The 23,187-nt window shown below is 46.1% G+C and overlaps 1 protein-coding gene across 1 annotated transcript; it reads right to left on the bottom strand.

Annotated features, from left to right (window-relative positions):
• Positions 1–6,682: 6,682 nt before the first annotated feature.
• Positions 6,683–19,711, bottom strand: COPS8 (COP9 signalosome subunit 8). The gene is made up of 8 exons (XM_019740937.3): positions 19,547–19,711; positions 18,515–18,585; positions 17,542–17,590; positions 16,233–16,365; positions 12,207–12,314; positions 9,577–9,639; positions 8,381–8,428; positions 6,683–7,718 (listed from the first exon to the last, which is right to left on the bottom strand). The coding sequence occupies exons 1-8, from the start codon at positions 19,622–19,624 to the stop codon at positions 7,639–7,641; spliced, it is 630 nt and encodes a 209-aa protein (XP_019596496.1). The 5' UTR covers positions 19,625–19,711; the 3' UTR covers positions 6,683–7,638.
• Positions 19,712–23,187: the final 3,476 nt, after the last annotated feature.

Below are 23,187 nucleotides of genomic sequence, written 5' to 3'. Positions count from 1 at the left end.
CAAGGAAGCTGAACTGTGATTTTCAGGTCACACACGGTCATGCTCGAGAGCTGAGACACCCAGTGTCCCCACACGTGAGAGCCGACTCGTCAGAGATGCAGCCACCCACTGAGTGAGTGGCGTCCCCCCACCCAGGAGCCGACTTGCAGCAGTGACCCCCAGGCACTGAACACAGAGGTTCCTTTGGAACCTTGAGATGATTGTTCATTTCACTCCTTGCTCACCTGCCTCACCCCAAGAACCATCCCCAAATGGCGCCTGCGACGTTCAGCCGCAGCAGGAGTGTGAGAACACGGCCATTGCTTGCCGATGTATTGGCTTCCTTTGTAAGTGCCATGTTAACCTCCTGGATGTCCATTCTTGTTCCCCAACTCTCTAGCCATATCCAAATCACTTCTTGAGAAAAAACGATGAGAAAAAAATATTGGGTCAAGTGGATAAGAGATTCTTGAGGTATTTATATGTGTGGTTTTAGTCCGATCATTTGATACTAAGGATTTCAAGATGTCTGTTTTCTCTCTGAAACTTTCTGTCTAATCAATCATCGTTATCGAGGCCCTTTCTCCACCCTTTAGAAGGACTGATTTATCTGCAGAGACTGTCTTCAGCCAGGGTGCTAGTGACCTGATACTGAGAATGCAGTGATAGGAACGCCACGAACGCCACGTGAATCATAGCAGCATAGTTCTAACAATCGGAAAGCCAAGTGTGGGTGGAGTAAGAATGGTGCAGGGCGGCCGAACCACACAGATGTCTGGCTCTGGCTAAACCATTTGCTGTAGTGTCTCAACTCAAGAGGGTTTCGAAACCCAGCGTTCGCCCTGTGTTTGGTTGCCCTTGTCAGAGCCTGCTGCTACCACGAGGAAGGGATGGGGGACAGGAGGAAAAGCAGCCCTGCACAGATTCCCGCGTCTAGAAGAGCGGCCCTGGTTACACACAACATCAAGCACAGCCTCAGAACAATTATTTAGCCAGAATCATGTACGATGATGTTGAAAACAGAAGCCTCTTTATGTTTTGAAATGGATTTATATGAGAGTGGCTCGTGCAAAACTAAAGCAGCTGAGGACACATTCCCATATTTACTTCCACCCACAGTCTTTGTGTTTGGTGGAGAAATGGGCTCACAGTCCGGCATCGCAGTCTGCTAGGAATCTCCATTTTAAGGGGAGGCATCCAACAGCCTTGAGGCTGCCAGATGGATTTGAGATGTCTTGGACCATTTTCTTTCGACATCACTCATCCCCAGCCTCACAAATAACCTAATCCAGGTTTCAGATTGTGTTCTTTAACTGACATGGGATAGCTGCAGAAGGGCTTTTATCACTGTATGGATTGTCACGCACGGGCATCTCGCCTGCTGTCCTGAGTTGCTCTTGAAAACCAGGCACAGGCGTACGAATAGGAGGATGCTGTTAAATCAACACTGGCTTTTGGCAATTCCCGCACCACGTGACTCACAAGTGGAAAATGGTCTGGTTCCTCTTTACGCAGAATGAAACCCTTCCTACAGCCCCACCCAGGAGAAAAGTCTTGCTTCACACCCAGGATGCACCCGGCCTGCTCGGGTGGGGACACAGTGATCACTGAAGGTCACTTGTTACCTGAAAAGGTGTCTGAAGAGCTCCTGGCTCCCCACTGTCTCCACTGAGCCAGGAGAACGTTGCCAATCATTTAAGTCAAGGAAATTTCCACCCTGGTTTTAGCCTGTCTTGAGATATTTAGATAAAAATCACAGTCTTTCCCACCACATTATGAAAGCTTCCTTCACCCGGAGGAGCAACAAAATCGGAGGAAAATTATTACTTTGTTTAACCATAAAAAAGTGATCCGGTTACCCGAGGTTGTTAACTCCACAGAAAAGCAAACTTTGTTCACTTGCAGTGTCATCAGTGGTTCCCAAGTGAGAAGACACACAGGTCTTTGCTGGCAAGGAGGCACTTACGCCTCTGCTCCAGGCTAGTGCGTAGATAGATGCCTTTGCCTCCCTGCTTCTCAATGCGGTTTAATTGCAGATTGTTTTCAAACCACCCCTCAACACACGGAATGTAAGTCCGGGAAAACTGCTCATCTCTCTCAGAGGACGTATCGGCCCTTCCTGCTGCAATGTGGGAGGATGGAGACAGACGGCATGAATGCTGTTAGGTGGCGTTCTGTTCTTCCTGCTTTTGCCACAAAAAGTGAGATGAGCTAAGAGGGAGCGAGACCAGGAAACTGTCCCTAACGTAACCAGCGCCTGGACATTTCTCCAAACGTCCTTGATGAGGGGTTAGCCTGGTTGCAATCATATCTGATTGACAGGACTCTCACTGTCTGAGACGATCCAGACCACTAACGTGCACTAGTCACGCGTAGCTCGTGAGCACTTGGAAAACCCACACGGAACTTCAAAGATTTAGCATGAAGAAAAGATGTAAAGTATCTCGATATTTTTCATATCGATTACATGTTGAACTTATACTATTTGGACTGGGCTGAATATGTTAAAATTAATTTCATCTGCTTTCCTTTTTCACCTTTTTAATGTGGCGCCTAGAAAATTTAAAATTACATGTGTGGTACTACCTTTCTCGTTGGACTGTGCTGGTCTGCACAGTTAAAAAGCTCTTCTATGAGTCAAAACTGGCCTTTTCTTGATTTTTGCCTTTGGAAGCAATAAACAGAATTCTGCCACACGACTGTCCAATATGTGAAGAGTCATCTCGACCCCATCTTTTCTTCTCATGTGGACTAGCCCTTCCTCGCCAACATTCCTACGACATGTGCTAAAGATGTATCAAAACTTGGGAAATGACAAAACGATTGCTTCTATCTTGGACAATTTCTTTAATAAGCCAATTTGGCTTTTGCTGGGCTCCCCCAGGAATGTAACTGATTTTACGGGGCTGTTCAACATCAGGCCCCTTAGCAGTTGTGGGTCTCAGAGTTTAACCTGTAGAAGAAACTCCAAAACAAGTAATGTTCTAACCTCCTGAGGTGAACACCTAAAGTTCTGTAAGCAGATCTGGAGTTACGGTGAGGGCACCAGTCAGGCTTTCTCGTGCCCTGTATTCCCTTTCTTGGGGACACAGCTTTGTATTAGCTGAAGTTTGGTTCAGCGAATACTTATCTTAAAGGGAAGCGCCTCAGTCACCAAGTTGTCCCAAAGCTGGCACGGGAGCTGAGTCTTCAACAGGACAGCCCACCCTCCTATTAGGTTAGTGTGGGGTAAGGACTTAGAACCAATGAAAAAGCCGATGGATCACATGGTCATCAATTGCATTGCCGTTGTCACATGTCCTTTCTCATAGAATGGGTCCGTGGGCCAGGCAACATTCTGTAGGATTCACTGTCTCAGTAGATCAGATATGTTATGTTCTTGGAAGGTGGTGCTGGAGGATGTGGGAGAAACCCACACCTGGAGTAGGTGTCATCTGCAGTAAGATGCCAACACTGCCCTTTCCACGGCGGAAAAGGACCAAGATAAGCGGCCGGCTACCAACTAGCCATCACGCTTTCCTGCAGGAATGGCGCTTGCTATCCTGCATTAGTCTTTGTCTATTACCAAGGCAGCCCCAGCTTTCTTTCAGTACTTGCATTGATATGGTCTTTTCCAACTTTTAACAGGAAGATTGAAAGGAAGTGTGTCTCTTGTAAACAGCAGTGTTAGGATTTTTTCCCCTTTCTTTTTAAAAATTCCATTTTATTGTCTTCTGGTTTACGGTTGCTTCTTTGAAGATAATGACCCCCTCACTCCCCAACAACCCCCCACACCTTGCTCTTTAGTATTTTCCCTTTGTCTCTGGTTTTCAGTAGTTTTACTAGGTGTCGGGGTGGGGTTTTCTGAACTTTTTGTTTGTGGCTATATCTCCTTCATCGGTTCTGGAAAATATTTTGCCAGGTGTAAAACAATTCAAGTACTATTTTCCTGTTGTTTTCTCTCCTCCTTGGATTCCAATTACACACATGCTAGAACTCCTTGCTGTGTACGAAATGTCTAACACTCTTTCCAGCAAGTTCCATCATTTTCTTTCTGTGCTAATGTTGAATGTTTTCTGTGGACCTGTTCTCCAGTTGCAGTTTTCCTCATTTACCCTGGTTTATGCCCATGGGCACCCCTGCCACCCTAGCCTTGTGTGTTTACTGGGGCCCAGCGCAGTAAGACTACAGGGAAACTTTCTGAAAAGCTTTTTTTTTTTTGGCCTTTTGACTTCCTACCCCAAGCAGCTTGTCACCAATGTCTTTTAGAATAAATAGCTGTGTGGTTTAGTTCTCTCAAGGATCCATTTTGGCCACTCCAGCCCCGGGAAAGAGCCCAAATCCCACAGGTAGCCACGTCCCCTGGCAGTGGAACCCCCCCCAGAATCAGCAAATGCCCCTGAAACAACTTCCTGCAGACGGCCTCTTTGTGGTCCCCCCCTCAGCTCTTCGCTTTGCGAGTCCCCATGTCTTGTTTCCTGATGCCTTTAAAACAGATTTTTGTATGCACCCATCTTGGTGTAATTCTTGGCACAACTGAGTCTGCCTCAGTGTCAACCCAAGAGCAGACCTCTCCACATACTTACTGCTAGCTCCACCACCCTTTTTGTCACTTATTTTTTAAGGAAGCTTGTTTGTCCTGTTAAATCCCCCCATTCTAGATGTGGCTGGTTGCTTTTCAGTGGGGTGTTTAACTTGTTCCTCTAATTCCCACATTTCATGTAGATGGGCAGTTAAAGCTACAGCGTTGAGCAGATTCATATTTATTCTCGGGAGGGGGTCTGTTTTGACAAGGAAACGTCATGGCCGATGTCCCATGCTTGCTATGCCATCCTCTCGAGCGGGCTCACATGCCCGTGTAAGTGACGTGAAGAGTGGCTGGCTTCAGGGGCTCTCAGCTAGACCCATACATGCCAGGGCCATGTTGTAGAGCTGGCGACAACGGGCAACCACAGCTCCATCTTGGGGTCTTTTCAGGAGCCAGGTGTAGAATGCACCCTAGAATTGTCTTTCGGAGAAAAGGAAGGGCGTGTTCCTTCACCGTGTGGCGTCCCCTACTGCTGAAGGTTTGCACCAAGGGACGCAAAGCAAGGTGCTGCCAGGCTACCTGCGGCGGCTGGTCGCCTCAGCAGCCCCCGGGCACACAGATGGGCTGATGCACGCGCTGGATGCAGTTTGGATGCAGGTTATGCTCAGTCTCATTTTCAGACCCCATGACCTCAGCAGCCTAGGCCCCTTATTTCATTAGAGGCGGTCAAGTACTGATTTTCTAACTCTACCTACACTTACCAGGGGGAATTCTTCCATAAGGAATTTCCCGACTGTGGCTGTCTGACGACCCTGAACGCCCACTTTTGTCACGTGGGAGACTGCTGAGCATCGATTCATTATCCTGAAAACTGATAATAAATAAGGGGGAGGTGGAGTCAAGCACTTATCCTGCTTTCTTGTACAGGATGAGGCAATTTTAATACACAACTATGAATCTGGGCCTAAAAATATATGCACATATCCATATTTTTCACACTGAATGTGCCTGATGTTTGGGCAGTGGGGCTCCCTTCAGGTTGGCCTCTATCACCTTTGAAAGAATCCCATTCGTCTCTGAAACGTTCTTGAACCTGGGGCAGCTTATGTATGAGATATCAACCTGTATAATTACTGCCCTAGATTTAGAACTTTTCTGCAAAGAAGTTCTTATTCCATTTAGTTGAAAATGGAACAGACATCACAACCGGGGCACTGGCGGTGCTCACTGTTCCTGGGCTGTGATTATTCCAGGCCTTTCCAGTTGGACCGAGCCAGAAAACAGTTACTGTTTAGAAAGAAAAACCAACCATGAGGTTTCTACACCAAATTTAAGATCACCGGCTCCTAATGACATTACATAATTTCTAAGCTGCTTCGTTCTACAATAGAGTTTCAATAATAGTGGTGCCAAGATGATTAACCATGAAACCACATTTGGAGTCCGAGGCTTCTTTGTCCTTGGTACATACCCACTGACAGTGTCACATACTCTGTTCAAGTCACGGGAAGTAAGTTTTTTCTCTACTTCACTGCCCTCCTCCTTTTCCGTTTAGAAAACCATTTTTGTTAGTTTTGGTTCATCCTTCAATTGCTGCTTTTTGCAGTAGCAGGAGATGTGTGTGCACATTGGTATCCACTCACCCTCTTAGCCTCAGAGCAGCACAAAGCCCTGTGCTTCCTGTTTTCACTCTGGTGATCACGGCCTCGGTGTATCAAGACCTTCACTCCTTTACAGCAGCGCGGCCCTGTGCGTACACTGCTGTTTATTCAACTAGCCCCCATTAAGGAGCGTCTGGGGGGACTCCCGTCTGCTATTAAATGTAAGGCCCATGGATACCATCTGTACTAATACTTGGAATTTCTAAAACTGGCATCCATTTCTAGCTGCTGACCCTGCAACTTCTTGAATTTCCATTTGCTCAACTGTAAAACAAGGACTTTTAACACCACGATTGACCCATCAGGGTTAAATAAAATGCTCATTTAACAGGTATTTCCACAAATGTTAACAAAAACTGAAATAGCCAGGAAAATGTATTTAAAAGGAGTGAAAACTGAATCATATAATTACAACTATATAGGTAATTTCTACTTAATTGAGAAACTCCTATTTTAAGAGACAATGACAAACCAGAATGTATCCACACAAAGACCAGGACAGTGAAATTTCTAGAAACAACCTTAGATAAAACAGTTGAAGAATTCAATTAAATATTTATTGAACAAATGCAAAATAAATGAACTAGGGGGTGTTTTATTTAACCTGAAGATACAATAAACAACTTCAAATATTCAGAAGGCTGTCACACAAAAAAATGAGATTTGTTCAGTATTTCTCTAAAAGGCAGAACTTGAACCGAGGGATAAATGAGCAACGAACAGACCCCAGGATAGTTGTACAAACTGTATCACTTATCTTAGTAGCTTCTTTCCCAATACAATGCATTCCGCACGCTACGTTCCCTTCTTCTGGAAGGAAAGATTCCAGCTCAGTGCTCCTCAGGAACATCTTACACAAGCTGCATTTTCATGGCAAGCCCTCCACTGCAGCAATGGATGGACTCACTCCATCAGAAGAAAGTCTGAAGTTAACAAACTGGTTTACCAACGAAATGACTTTTTTGCTGCTCAGCTGTATTTCAGTATCCTGTATTAGTGACTCTCAGGAGGTGAGGAGAAAAGAGAGAATATTCTCCAAAGCGGGTGAGTCAGAATGCCCTGCCGTTCAGATACGCCCCTGGGGAGAGCCCCTCATGCTGCAGTGAGTCACTACAAGTACACACGAGTGGTACGGGTGGGCGGGAGTGTGCTGCGTGCCAGGGCAGGAGACACAACTGACAGCCGCGGGGTGCACGGAGCAGGAGGGCCACGCTCACGAGTCATGAGAAACTAGAAGGTGACTGTGAACTACTGACAGGCTCCATCCAAATCGCCAATTACAAAATGAGAACTGTTTCAACCACTAGTCAGCATGATCTTTAAGGACAAAATACATATAATATACTTTATGTTATATATGTATTTTTATCACATACTCAGTGAGGAATGCTGAGGTGTTTCATCCATCCAATGAACTGAAAATAAGAATCTGATATTTCTCTATTTGTCAGTATACAGGGCTCTGAACGTGGTGTGGGGCTCAACAGCAAGTCAGTTCTCCAGGAAAGCCACGTAGTCAGTCAGTCTGGCTAACTGCTGTTCATTGGGGATTGGTGGGACTGGTGCAGGTTCTGTGCATTGAAGAGAGAAACACACCACGAGTTAGTTACATGTGTAACAAAGCTTCGGTTCTGCCACCCACACCCTCCAGTATCTTTAATTTGACAATAAGGAAACTTTCCTAGATTTGCCCTGATTTTGGACCTTTTGGAAAAACAAGCCCAGAAGTCTCAACTTTCATGAGTAGTTTTCCCAAACTGGGAGTAAAGCCATGTCTGGCTTTGCTGTTGTTACTGAAGTTAACATGCAACGTATCTTTTAAGAGAACACAGCTCTTCTTGGAAAGACCCGACCCATGCGATACTTAATTCTACGAATAAATTACTGAGTGTTACCCTGTGACAGACACTGCTCTACGAGAATCTCACATTGTGAATGAACAAAATAAACCACAAAGAAGCCCACTGTCCAGAAGTTACCACGTGCCAGCCCAGGGATGCCTCTGAAGGACACATGCGGTGAGCAGCTCCGCCATGGCCTCCCCACCTGGCTGGTGTTCAAGGTCAGCTAGAGGGCAGCCCACACTTTCACTGTTGTAACCAGGTGTATTATTATAAATACCAAGTAAAAAATTCAATTTCCTTACGAGGTTAGAACTCAGAAAAATAGGCACAAACTACAAACGATTAAGAACAATGGAACATATTCTAAGTGAGCACATGAGAATACATACCTGATAAAGGAATAAACCTGCTAAAGGACACATCCAGGGCGCCTGCAACTAAATACACAAAATTTACAGCCCAATTAGCAGAAGTCATCATAAAGAATCCTCATGCAGAACCTGTCACCTTGAATGCAATATGCACATATGGCCACTAGTCCCACAGAGGTGAGAATGATGCTCTGTCGTGTTAGTCTTGTGTTTGACCAGTCCTCTCTCATCTAGCCTGGCCGGGGCCATGTCTCCCCACGCCTCTGCACCCTCACAGGGCTGACCCCTTTGAGATCTGTGCGATACTTCATGGTGGAGTCAAGGACGCATACACAGCAGGAATTCAGAGCAGGGAAAGGAAACCTGCTGAGGTACAACAGAGGGGTGTATGACATGGGCATGAGCTCAGCTCTGAAATCCCAGCAGACGGGGACACACCTGGGGAGCGGGAGGCAGACAGCACCCCTCAGTCCCACAGCAGGACCGAGGGCTGGGACCCAGACAGCAAAGACAGCTCACATGATCTAAAGCAGGGGTGTCCAAACTGCGGCCTGCGGGCCAACTGTGGCCTGCAATCCATTGTTAATTGACCTGCAGCAAATTCCAAAAATCATTTAGTTTACTTAAATAAACCAGGTGAGGCAATACGTACTTCACCTTGAGTGAGTGGCCCGGCTGTTTGTGTATTTTACCGCTTATGGCGCTTGGTAAAAAACATTGAAAAAAGTTTGGACACCCCTGATCTAAAGCCTTAAAAGGAAGACCAGACAACTTAATTTTGTGAAGATTCAAGCTATGGAAAGTCTTGTTTTGAACAGTCTATGTGTCTACAGTACAAGGGGAACGGAAGTATCTGAGTATTAAAAGTCTGCAGGCCACAGTTAGATATGAAGGATGCACAGTTAGAAATGGGTCCATAAATAGAAGAATGGGATATTAATAATGAGTAAAAATTATGTCATAAGAATTATAAAACACCCACATGAAACAGTTCACATACGAGAAATGCATTTTTAAAACTTAAGGTAAAACTAGGTGACTTTTCCACCCTCTCCACCCTGAGTGCCCACCATTCCGTGTCCATGTTTAACAGGAGCTGTCCCCATTTGGTTAGCACAGCAGAATTGTAGCCAATCACTCTAATTCAGTGTCTGAAAAGCCAGAGCACCTTCCGGAGCGCGAGGCTGCCCGAGCGGGTGCAGAGCGCCACCTACCTGGCTTTTTGGGCGTCACCATCCTGGTGGCAGAGTCCGCTTGCCATCCTTGCTCTAATATACCTGAAAGTAAGTATTTAATACACAAATGAAGAAAGAGTCAAAACCCCCAATTTTCATTTGCTGCCAATGACATGACTTCTATGGCAGTTTCACTAGAAAGCTATGCCACAGATGGCATTCTCACGAAAGCTTGTCTTTGAGATACTTCTGCAACAGATCAAAGCTTCATGTTACTCGGTCAGGCTGGGACACTCACTACCAGATGATGAGTTTTCTGTAACGTATGTATTTGGTGTTAACATGGTTAATATCGTTACAAAAAGACATAAGGGGCACCTGCACGGTGCTCCCTGCAGGCCTCGTACCCGTGACAACAGAGGACGGCAGTGACAGACACAGCCCCACACAGACAGGCTGCCCAGGAGGTAGGTGACGCACTGGGTGGCTTTCTAGGACCATTTCTGTAGTCGTCATAACAACTCCATGGAATGAGACATACAACGTAACTTCACAGAGACAGAAAATGAAGCTCAGGGAATTCCTGTGCCTCGTCCTAGGTCAAACTGCTAGCATGGGGGGGGACAGGAATTCAACCCAGTATGGGCTCTGGGGTCTATTACTTAATAGGTCACAAATTAGCGATCAATTTCAAGAGAAGAGTCACAGTGAATACGTTTGTATGAGTGACAGCATGAGTCACTGTAAGAACGTGCATCAGCCTGCCTTGTGTGTCTGCACTGTCAGGCCTCGGAAACTGAAGAATAAGGTCGGCGCCAGATGGAGCGCCTCCTCTGGCTGGAGAATAAAAACGCCTATCACTGTAAAACAATGAAACAAGGTGAGTGCAATGCTCTACGGCCATCTCAGGGCCTCACCTGAGAAATGAAAATGCCAAAGCACACCTGGGGACCAGTGGGGAAGACGGGTTCAAGCACCTAGGGCACAGGGTACTGGTAAGAAATGGACTGGGAAGAATCCACCTTCACCAAGTGAGAGTAAGATGGGGCTTCTAATGTGAGCACTGAGATCACTCAGGACTCATGTTCCGAAAATAAAATGCATCTATCAGCATGTTGATTTGAGGGGAAAAACCGGTTTAAAGAAGCTACACAGTTCAAGCCCAGAATTACGACGATGTGGCTTACCTGGCCCACCTGTATATCCGCACATTTCCACCACCGGCAGGACTATGTTCTCTGGGGCTTAGAGGTGCGATTGCTGTCAATCAAATACTGGCGCTGTCCCTCATCACCCTGCCCTTTGTCCCCACAACTCACTGCTCTGGTCACCTCCCGTCGTCCCCACTGTTAGTCACAGCAGCTCCAATTTCTCCTGCCTGGGCATCAACTTAGAGGGCTCACCATCATTTAATAGGGTTTCGATCTTGATCACAGGTGTTAGACACGAAGGTAGAAAATATTCAGGGGTCAGGCCGCGGGAACCATGACAAGAAATGATTACGGGAACATGAGAGGTTCCAGTAAGGCAAGAGCCAGAATAATCATATGCAACAAGGGTACATACACCTCGGAGACATAGCCCAATTTTAATTTCATAAATATGGTGAAGTATTTATTCCTTCGCAAAACTCTTATTTTAAGGTATCTTTAATTGGTGCCCATCTTCGGCAAAAAGTGCTTTAAAAGTAAATAAAGGTCCTATGATATTGTGATTTATAAGGAATATATACACAGATTTGGTCATTCAGATGAAATATTATTTCTCAGATTTGGTTTTCATCCAGTTCCTAGTTCACAGCTCCCAAACCCCTAGGAATTTCTGGATGAGAGCAAAACGGGTCTCTTCTTATGTTAATGAGACTTTTGAACAAGGGGGGAGCTGGTTACCCACAGGCGCCAGTCCTGTTGTTAGAGGGTGGGAACTTCCAGCCCCACCCCTGGATTTCCTGGGCCTGGGCGATCGTGACCACCTAAGGAAGCCTCCTTAAAACCCCCAAAGGACAGCTTATCGGCCCCTTTTCATTGGGAACGTCTTCACATGTCACCGTGCTGGGCCCCAAGCTTCTCACCTGGCTGCTGATTCGTACCCTTTAATAGCCTGTGTAATATAATACGTCAGTAATCCAGTGACTAAACAGGTTTCCCTGAGATGTGTGAGCTGGTGCAGCTGACTCGTCAGACCCAAGGAGGGGCTGGGCCACGGGAGCCTCTGATTTATTGCCGTTGGTCAGAAGCACAGGTGACCACCTGGACTTGGGACTGGCACCTGAAGTGGGGGGCGGTCCTGGGGGACCAGGTCCTGTACGTGTGGCGTCTGATGCTGTCTCCAGGTAGCGTCAGAAGGGAGCTGGATTCTCTCACCCACATTCAGCCCCAAAGCTCTCCAAACCCAATGCTTCCTTCCTGTAAGTGCCTTGGTGGGGAAGCTGCTGTGAAGCCATCCCCACCGGGACACTCGCCCTGAGCTTGCTGCAGAACCACTGTGTCCCTTACAGACCCTGCGGGTGCTGTGCTACTGGTTTCACGTCCTCCTCCTGGAGAACAAACACCACAAACTCCAGAACCGTATCCTGCCCAAGGGTTTCAGGGAAGGGACCGTGCACCTGTCATGTACCTGTCACCTCCATTTTCCCTTTTCCTTGACAGTAACAAGTGGGCCAGAAATACCTTTCACAGCCTCTTCCACAGGGAGCCCGACAAAAGCTGCGAAATCGTCGGCGATGATCGAGGTATAAGCTTGAGAGACCAGGGCGAATGCTCGTCTCCTTGTTGCATCTGTTGTGGGAGCGGAGGGTTGGCACAGTCACTGAAAGCTGACACTTTTAAAACAGGGAACTAAGCCACATGACTGTCCTTGTCCAAATCCTACAAGACTCGCTCAACCCAAAGATTTCCGTGCTTACAGATACATACACGTGTCTAGCACGTAACAGCTGCTCAAATATTGCTGAATAAACAAATCTCTTAAGCTTCTTTCTAGGTGAATAATCTTTCTCAGATGATAATGAATGTTACAAAGATAGAAAAAAGTTAATACACACAAGAGTCAGACCCTAAGAATATTTCATGGAATATATTTGTTCGTGATATAGGTTTTTAAATCACTCTCTCATTCCACTCACACACACTGGAGTGAATGGAGCAGAAAACACCTATCTGTGCAGCTGGGTACCCCTCTCGGGAGGGTCGGGACAGGACGCCCCCGGGGCTGCAGGACAAACCCCTGACCAGAGCGCCCTTCCCAACTGTCCAGTCTGCTCTGCGCCCTTGACTTCACTCAGGTTCAAATCCTGAGGTCAGCCCCGAATGACAACAGAACAGGGAGGGGCTACAAAGATTCCAGCAGTGACACCTGCTCCCTAGAGGACGAGTGGGACTCGCCAGGCTTCAGCTCCACACTAAAGAAAGAATTCCGGAAGGAGAGAGACAGTGAAGGGGAGGAAGTGGAGCCCAGCCTGTCTTCTGCCCGGTGCCCTGTTAGTAACACAGGGGCTCCCCCGCCAGGCCGGCAGCACCTCAGGAAATCCTCTGGAGTTCCTCTCCACATGCGGTGGGGAGGCGGCCATGTGACAGGCCCCAGAACACCCCCAGGACACTGCCTAACAGACGCCCCACCTCGCAGGCACCTGCTGCAGACCCGCCCAGGCTCGGGGTCCACGGCCGCGGGCTCTTTACCATCCCAGGTCTGTGGGCACGGCCTCCTCCGGCAGCGCCCACCTTCAAAGCCACGAGCTGGTTACACTGCTCACTTACTTAACAAGCGACCTTTGACCACGTGTGCCACCCTCGGCTCCGCCTCCCCATCAGCTCAATTCCTGCTCCACAGAAGGGTGGACCCCCAAAGTGCCTGGCACCTCTAACCAAGGATGTGCTGACCCCGTGCTTGGTGCTGGTGTCGCTGGATGCAATGGCACGACCCAGTCCCGGGCTCGGTTCCCTCCCACTCCTTGGGCCTTGCCGACACTCCGCCTTGTTCCTTCGTTCCCCACGGAGCCGGCACCCTGTCCGGCTTTCCCGGAGCCGTGATTTGCTCTCCTCCCGTCTTTCCAGTCACTGCCTTCCTCTCAGAACCAACCTCTCGGCAAATGACCTCAGAGCAGACTTCTACAACACCTTGGAGACAAAGCAACGTTTTCTCTTGTGGCTACAGACACTCAACGGAAAAGAGCCGAGAGCAACCACGGGAAAGGGAAACACAAGGGTAGACCAAAAACGATGTTCACTTGGCAAAAACAGTTCCTTTAGTTCAAGTGCTCTGGCCAGATGTTCTAGGGCTGAGAAGAAGAGACGGGGATCAGAACTAGAAGAGAATGCGAACGGCAGAGAGAAACAGAAGGGAGAGGAGACACAGACGGGGTTTAACGGGACAATGGGAGAGCACAGAAGCAGCCAAAGCCAAGGCTAAAGGTTCCAGAGAACCAGTTAGAGGTCGCCAGGCTGCTTTGAACCACCTGGCGTGAATGAGTCTAACGCTTACATTCCGAGTAGTCACTCCAGGACCTCCTGTCTGTGGAACCTGTGGCCTCACGAGGGCAGGCACTGGAATGACATGCTGCAGCCAGCACCCAAAGACTGAGCAGTTCATCCCGGGACAAGGCCTGGTGAACGGGGAGCCCCTCCCAGAGCGCTCCTGCAGTTACTCCGCAAACACTCCCCGGAACGACCCGCGCTGCAGACAGGAGGGAAGGGGAGCCAGCTGACCCAGCCTTCCCACCCCCCTCTGCCCTCCTGGGCCACGCTCCACCCTCGGGAGGTGGACCACCAAGGCCTGCAGGACCCGACTCCCCTGCCTGGCGAAGGGGGGTTCTGCAGGCCAGAGGCCAGAGGAAAGGCCACGCACGAATGTACCTCCCCCCCTTCCACAGCTGCTGCTGGGGGGCAGCCCTCATGCCATGGCTGCAGCCCTGCTGGCCCCTCGCCTTGCCCTTGGGTGGAGGGTGAGAATGGCTGGTCTGCAGCTAGTCCACGGCGCCTCACCAGCCCCTGCTGGCATCCCCTGCAAAGCTGTCCTCTCGCCTCTCTTCAGGCAAGCCGTTTCCCCTTTTCTGGAAGGACTGTGACTAATTCAGAACAGAATGGGAAGAGAGCTAAAAAAGTGACTGTTCTTAACTAGAAAAAAGAAGTCTGTATTATAACACATCAAAAAGCAAACACTGAATTTAGCAGTAACTCAAATCTATATGAGACTCTCCTCACCAGGTTGCTTGTCATGTAGCAACAGGCGTGAATCTGAGGATTTGTAAAATTCTCGATATAGTCACAAATATTGCAGGTGAGTAAAAGTGCTTCAGAATCTGGTAAGTGTGTACACATATTAACTCATTTACAACAACCTGAGGAAAGCACTATTTCTAATCCTGTTTTACAAACGAGGACAATGGGGCACAGAGAGGTCACCCCCGTAAGCGGCAGACCAGGATCTGAGCCCCAGAAGCCTGGCTCCTGAGTCCCAGCGCCCATGTGTTACCCTACACAGCCTTGCAGGGGCCTCCTGGACGCTTTCAATCTGAACCTAATGGAGAAGCCCGCGGAGGAGGCGCTGGGGAGGCCGCCGAGGGTGCCCACTGAAGGCAGACAACAGAACACCTGCTGAACGAGCCAGGAGACCTGAGCCCTCATCCTGCCAGTGAACGTGCTGTGTAACGCTGGGAAAAGGCACACGGCCTGCGTCCTCACGCTGTGACGGTGAGACGGAACCAGACGCTAGCAAGCCCACCATCATACCCGACACCCGAGGGGTTAAGGCTGTTTCCCGTGCGCGTACCCTGTACCTGTGCAACCCAACTCCACATTCCTCCTTCCCCCCACCTGCCAGCCCCACACTTCTGCTCACTTCCTTCATATTGAAAGTAAGTGCCGCTTGTTTTGTCACGTGCGTCGTTCTGTTTTATGCTGATACCGTTTTACCATTCTGAGAATTAATACACCTCGAAAGCAATCTTTACCTCTGCTCCCCTGGAAAGCCGAAGCCCCTTACCAGGGATGTGAGCGGTTACTCATCAATCCCTCCTCACCGAATCCCCTAGCAGGAAGGCAGGCACTCACCATAGAAACAAGGTAACTAAGAAACAGGGCACAACCACATAAGAGATCACTCTATGAATTTGTAAGAGTGAACCGGGAAGACGGGAAGCAAAGGGTGAAGACAGACGGGAAGCAAAGGGTGGGGAGGCGGACTGGAAAGACAGTGGCAGGGCGAGTTTCATCACGGGAGCAGTGCCCTGTCGCACCTGGCTTGCAGTCCTGTAGAGCAATTTTAAACACCTCTGAGCACCTTTGTACTGATCAGCTGCAAAATCCACAAGTTGGAGACAACGTCTACCAAAGGCTGAGATCAACAGAGAACAAAGCGTCTCTACTTCAAATATATGGGTTTTAAAAATCTTAACCTTTACCTTGAACTTATTAGAGTATTACAAGATCTCACTGTAGCAGCAAAAAACCCCTCTGACTGACAAGAGCAATTTCAATCTAGAACTAAATTAAGAGACAGCAACTGAACTGTCTATGTAATCACAAGCGACAGGAAATGAAAAAGCACGGTTATAACAAATCTAAAAAAGAATTCTGAAAACTGCCCCCTTCATTTAGAAAAGATCTATTTTTAAAACACACCACTGACTTACTTCAACATTTCAGCACTTAGGGGACAGGTCTAGACTAACGCAATTCCTAACCACAAAGAAACCCTACCTCTAAGGGCTTCCATGATTGGCTGGACCGTCTCAGACCACTGGTGAGCGTTGATGGTCGTATAGATTCCAGGGAAATCTCTCTGCCAGATTCGCTGTCCTACTGACCAAATTCCCCCGAGTTCAGAATTTGCCTGCAATAAATATTAGTGCCTTGGAGGACATTCACTCTGCAGATTTACCAACAACAGTTATCTTAAAACATCATTCAACATTTAAAACATGTAATTATTTTTTCAGCTCAATCACTATCAAAAAGGTTTTCAAACATCATCAACAGTAAAGTCTATTTATATGTTTGATATAAATTTTTATTATAATAGCAAATTAAGGCATGAGAATTTAGTCCAAAAATATTTCAGAATTAAGTGTGAGAATTATCTTACACATTGTTCATTAAAAGATAAATATATATAGTATTTTGTATAGAATATATAGTATTTCATTAATGCACGTAACACGTACAACATATAATACTGATCTATACATATATATTTCCTTAGGACAAAAGTAATAGCAAAATGGCTAACAGTACAGACTGCCAATCCAAGATGTCACACACTGAAACCTCTCTAAGGATAAGCTCCCATTAATAGCACTGACACCGTGCACAAAATTTATGGTTGTTCTTAAGCCAATGAAGCGGGAGGCACATTAATAGAATGACTGGGCAAAGAAAAGACTAATTTGATCTACTATTGAACATCAACAATGAACAAAAGAGTTTAGGTGAATTCTTGGCAATATTCTGTGGATGTTTAAAAAATTTACTTCACATTTATGTTAGACAGTGAATCACTTGCAAATAAAAACTTACTTCATTCCACTTTGGAAAAAACTTTTAAGAGGTTATTTTTCATCTACTCTCCCACTCAAAATAAGAAACGTGAAACCCTACTTAGCAAAAATAATCTTAATGCTATGAGTAATCCCAATTTTTAGAATATTCTTATAAACAATACTAGGTTCAAAATAAGTACCATTTTAGGGAGCTGCATGAATCAGTTAAAAACAACAACAACAACCAAATCTTTGTCTAAACTGGTTCAGCTGTTTATCTGCCTAAGTGACATTTGCATGAAATGTCTCAAGAAATCTGATGGGTTGGAGCTAAGCACAGATTTCTATACCATCCAAAGGAAACTAAAATTTCTGATCAGAAGAATTTGAAGATCTATTCTTAAACTTTAATACCAGTTTAATAACAATTTCTGTGAACCACATGGGGAAGCAAACAAACTTTTATGAGGTGGCCATTTAAATGAATGTCATTATATATTAAAGTAGCAAAACATTGAAAGAATACTTACAGACTTTATAGCAGGTGGTATTCTTTTCCAAAGATATCTTGCATTGTTCCTAATTTACATCCAAGAAAGAATAAGCAATTAAAAAAAAATCCAGTCAGTAAATATTTAAAATTCTAGATCCCAATACAAACATACAGACGCATACTTTAAAACACTCTATATAATACGGAATGAAATTTAGTTTTATGTGTCAATACATACAGCACACAATGCTTTTCTCCTTATCGTGTGACCACTCCCCATATAGTGGGGACAGAGCCACCGAAACTTCAAAGCAGTTGTTAAGTTTGGAAGCTTGAACTATAGCAAACATCATGATGGGATTACAGTAAATGAAACAGGTAATTTCTATAGCATATGTGTAATACAAAACCTTGGTTTAGCTTTTTAAAAGATATGAAAACGTTTAGAAGAACTTAAAACAAAATTCAACAGTAATCATTGATGGGTCCTAGAAACATAAGGGATTCCTATTCTTTTGCACAGTTATGCTTTCTGCTTTTCCTTAATGAACACGAATTAGGAGCAACTAAAAAACAAAAAATTTTCCAGAAATCTCATACAAGTTAGTAATAAATTCTTCTTCGCTTCCTCAACCTTTCCTTCAGTTTCTCTTGGTCCACTGGTTGCATGTGAACTTAAGTAAATAGCGGTCATAAGAAAGGGTTACAGAAAGACAAAAAAGACAAGGTCAATAGAATTAAATGAATTTACTGACACTGTAGTTTCTCATCACAAATTAGAATGTTTTTATAAGGTCTATGTAAAATAAGTGTATTTTTAAATAACTCAGCCCAGTCATAATTCATCAAGTTATGATTCAATATATGGCACAGGTATATTAAATATTATAATAAATGATCTATTAATGACTCCCTGTGCCTATGTTTTAGTGATGCTACTTCAATGCACAGATAATTTCTGTATGATCCGAAGAAACGGCTGCTGTTGACTTTAGGTAAAAAGTACTTACATGTCATTATGGAGCAGATACAGCGCTAAGAGCTGACCATACACTGGGGGGGTAGCAATTCCTCCAGGAGCCTGTACGGCCAGAAGCGAAAGAGAAAAACCTCATTACTCTCAAGTTTCATTTTTTAAAAAAGAGTGTATTACTCACACCAATCAATAGGAGTACCAAACAATAAAACCCAGAATATTAACTTTGGGTCTGCCATCAGCAGTGATTTCTCTCCCCCTGGGCTTCAGTGTCTTTATAGGAACAAGACTATTTACACGAGACGCCTTTCCCAGGTCTGAAATTCTTATAGAAACGATCTTACTATCACAAGAAACAAATATTTCTAACAGAGTCGTAAAGTGTTGTGATCCTGCCATGATGTTAAGTATGTTGAGTATCTGAGTGAAACTGAGAAAACACGAAGCCATCAGCTGAGTTACGGACGTTTCTGTCCTTCAACTTTAACTCCTTCAGAAAACGGCCGTAAGCGTCGGTGCGCCGCTAGTTTTAACTGTTTAACTGGCTGTCGTCTCTGGCGGGCGACTGTGCATATACAGGTGTCAGGAGCCTTTCTAAGAAACAGACCTAAACTTTAATCGCTGCAGGACGTAACCCCCACCTGTCCCGTTAAAGACAAAACGGCCCGCCCGCGCGACAACGCTGAGCCTGACGAGGGCTTTTAAGTCAGGTCTCCAACGGCTCCTTCTCCTTCGGTCTGTGTCGCCTACACACGTATTTAACAGAATCCACAACAGCCCCCTCCCCCCACAGCCGGAGGGAACGGCGTGAATCCGACAAGAGCAGCACGGGGGGGGTGAGGACCCGAGACGGGCGGGACCCTCGGGCACACGGGCCGAAAACAAGCAGAAAGCTCCCCGCGAGTTCGGGGAACTGGGCCGGGGTCCTCAGCCTTCGGCGCAGGAGGCGCGCCCCGGGCTCCACACCCCCGGCCTCGCAGCGCCCAGGCCACGTTGCCCTGGAGACCGGCGCCGCCCGGGGCCGGGCAAACCCGGCGGCTCGTCCCAGCGCTACGCGAACGGTTACCTCGAGCTCCTGGTTCTCGCACTGATCCAGCAACTTTTTGAAACTAAAGGCACTTTCTGCCATCACGGCAACGGGCATCTTCCCGGCCGGTCCCGCCGCCGCACCTTCCGAATAGCCAGACCCCTAACCGAGCCTTTGGGCGTCGCGCCCGTGATGACGTAAAAGCCTCCGCCGAGTGCGCCTGCGCAGGCGTAACGTCGGTTCCGATGCGTGGTCGGACGTCGCTGCGGCCGGCCGGGGTCGCCGCCGCTCTGGCCGGCGCTCTCGGTGCTCTGGAGGACTGGCCCGGCCTGATGGAGAGCTGCGTTCCCTGTGCTCGTCCAAACCCAGGAAGGGACGACGTTTGTGCAGATTTGAGGGGGATTCGATGTCTCCGCTTTGAGGTCTAATACACACGCATATTTAAAGATTCAAAACGTACCTTAGGTTCTGCCCCCAAACGAGCCCCTTCAGCCCTCCCCATCTCTGAAGGGCACGCCGTCCTTGCACGGGGATCTCCCCTCTTGCAGACCCCACGCCCTCGGGAAGCTGCGTGGTCCCGACCGCCGACGCTGCTTGCACGTCAGCGTCTGCCTCCCTCCCTACACAGCCACCGCAGCCACAATGATTTTTTGGAAACGTAAATCAGATCTTGTTACTCTGCTCCAACCCCAAATCCAAATCGCTTGCCGTCGCTTACAAGGTTTCAAGGTCTCACGCTCAGATTTCTCTCCGACGTGGTCCAGCCACCCAGGCCTCCTTGTTTTCTGTAAGGTGCTTATCGCTAGCGAGCATTAAATTATGCACTTTCTATTTACATGCTTGTTTTGCTGCTCCCTCTACACCACCAGGAAAGAGGCTTCAATTTGTTTCCTGCTTCAGAGTTGGCTACATAATTTGTGGGTGCAGAGGAAATTGAAAACACAGGACCCCTTGTTGACAAACGGGGTGGGTGCCATTAAAGGTAACGTAGAGCTTTTTCCATTTTTTTTTTTTTTTTGTCCCTGAGGGTCTCAAACAGAAATCACACAATTTCCAAGTCATACCTCAGACATGCATGTGTGTTTTCTTCTTATCTGAACCATGCAAATGTTGCACAAAACCAACTCAACTGTTTTACACGTGCTTCGTTTTATGCGCTACCAGCACTTTCTACCTTAGACTTTCTGATGAGTGACAGAGGACTGGAAGTAAAGGAACTTACCCCCTGCTGTGATGTTATCATTTTCAGTACGATCAAAGGAACATTTCAGCATACTACTAAGAAGTAACGTAAGTAGGAAAGATCATAATAGGGCTCCTTGGTCGTTGGTGTTTTTAAGACAACGTTGCCTTCATTATGTATTTGAAGCAAGTTCAGCTTCTAAGAAATAATGTGGCCTCTTATGGCTGTCACCACCCAGCTTTCTCCCCTGCAGACATAACGGGGTACCTTGTTCTCACTGTGAGTCTTGCTGAACTCCCACCTGGGGCTCCTCTGGGAAGTCTATGTTCATGGGGTGTTTTAAACAGTATGTGCAATGGCAGCAAACATGCATATTGCACACATCTTTTTGCTCATGTGCAAATACTCCATTGTCCCCGTGGATTGATTTCACTTACCAAAACCAAGTTCAGAGATAAAATTATTAAGAATTTCAAGACAACAACAGCCTCACCGCTTATTTTTTCATAATCAACACTGTTTCCGTGTAAAAATGATTGTGTTCAGCAATGCTTTGGATGGAATATAAAAACAAAATCACTGCAAAAGTCCATTGATATACAAAATCAGTTATATTTCTATACAGTAACAATGAACAAAGTGAAATTGAGAAAACAACTTATTTACAATAGCGTCAAAAGAATAAAATAGGAATAAATGTAACAAAAACGCAAAATTTATCCTCTAAAAACTACAAAACCTTGTTTGAAGAAATTGAAGAAGATCTAAATAAATGGAAATACATTCCTTGTTCAAGGATTGGAAGACTTTATGTTATGATGACAATCCTACTCATATTCAGATTCAATGCAATTCCTATCAAAATCACAGTGGGCTTCTTTGCAGATATTGACAAATCATAACATTCCCATAAAAATTCAGGGTCACAGAATAGACAAAACAATCTTGAAAACAAAGAACAGTTTCCACCCAATGTCCAGACTTAGCTACATCGCTACAGTAATCAAGACAGAATAGATATGTAACTCAATGGTAATAAGAGCAGACATAGAGATCAATGGAATATATTGAGAGTCCAGAAATAAACGCTTGCATTTACAGTCAATTAACTTTTGACTAGGATGCCAACACCATTTCCCAGTGGGGAAAAGAATAGTCTTTCCAACAAATGGTCCTGGGACAACTGGGTATCCATATGCAAAAGAATGAAGTTAGACCCCCATCTCACGCCATATACAACAATTAACTCAAACTGTATCATAGACCTCAATGGAAGAGCAAAAACTACAAAACTATTAAAATAATGCAGAATGTCAGTCTTCATGAACTGGAATTGGGCTCTGGTTTCTTAGGTATGACATCAAAAGCACAGCAACAAGTAGAAAAAAAGTCGATAAATTGGATGTTATCAAAATTAAAAACTTTTGTCCTTCAAAGGACATCAAAGTGAAAAGACCACCACAGAATGGGAGAAAAATTGCAAACCATATACTGAATAAAAGGCTTGGATTTAGAATAAATAACTCTTACAATGCAAAAATAGACAGGCAAACAACTCAATTTAAAAATGGGCAAAGGGTTTACTTAGTTATTTCTCCAAAGAAGATACTCAAATGCCCAATAAGCTCATGAAAAAATGCTCACCATCATTGGTCATTAGGGGAATGCAAATAGAGTCCAAAATGAGACACTACTTCCCACTTATGAGGGTGGTTATAATAAGAAAGACAGATAATACTCCTAGCTATATATCCAGGAGAAATGAAAATATGTCCAAACAAAAGCTTCTACAGGGATGTTCATAGCAGCATTGTTTATAATAGCCCCAAAGTGAAAACAGCCATCTGTTAATTGATGAATAGATAATAAAATATGGTATATCTGTGCAGTGGAATATTATTTGCCAATTAAAACAAATGAAATACTGAACATGCTACAACATGGACGGATCTTGAAAACATTTTGTTTAGTGAAATAACCCATTGCAAATTACCAAAAATTGTATGATTCCGTGTATATGAAATCTCCAGAGACAGAAAGTGATTGGCAGGAGGCAGCAGGTCCTGGGGTGAGAGGCAGAGCCACAAAGGGCCCAGGGCTGTGGGTGGAGTCTACTAACAAGACAGGTCTGCATCAGAGTTGCAGGGAGTGGGCCAGCCCTGAGCCAGCCCTGCCCAGTGGCAAGGACCTGGCTTCATGCTCAGGGTGGACATAACCTCAGAGCATGGGCAGCTGCCTCCATCGGCACGGTGAGAAGACCAAGCGGGGAGGGAAAGCGATGCGTTTCTAATATCTGAGGCATTGAACAGAGAACAGGAGCTTAGCAAACTGGTGGGTGCCCCTCTGGAGGAACTGGGATATGGGGAGTGCTGATGTGGCCTTGAACGGAAAGGTAGATTCTCGTGAAGTGCCATTGGGCCAATGACTTAGAGGAACATTTGTGTCCCTGACTGGGAACTCTCAAATGGCGCTCCCGGCTAAGTCATCCCTCTTGGGT

This window comes from Rhinolophus sinicus, chromosome 17 (assembly GCF_057876585.1).
Source record: "Rhinolophus sinicus isolate RSI-liver-muscle chromosome 17, RSI-T2T, whole genome shotgun sequence".
Taxonomy (NCBI): domain Eukaryota; kingdom Metazoa; phylum Chordata; class Mammalia; order Chiroptera; family Rhinolophidae; genus Rhinolophus; species Rhinolophus sinicus.
Note: the sequence above shows the minus strand (reverse complement) of the source record. Positions and strands in the feature narration are given on the sequence as shown.

Coding starts and splice junctions, on each gene's coding strand:
- COPS8 (XM_019740937.3), bottom strand. CDS start 19,624: ATGCCCGTTGCCGTGATGGCAGAAAGTGCCTTTAGTTTCAAAAAGTTG. Junction 12,315..16,232: donor AATCATGGAAGCCCTTAGAG/GTAGGGTTTCTT, acceptor CTCCCACAACAG/ATGCAACAAGGAGACGAGCA. Junction 7,719..8,380: donor CAGGTTTATTCCTTTATCAG/GTATGTATTCTC, acceptor TTCAATGCACAG/AACCTGCACCAGTCCCACCA.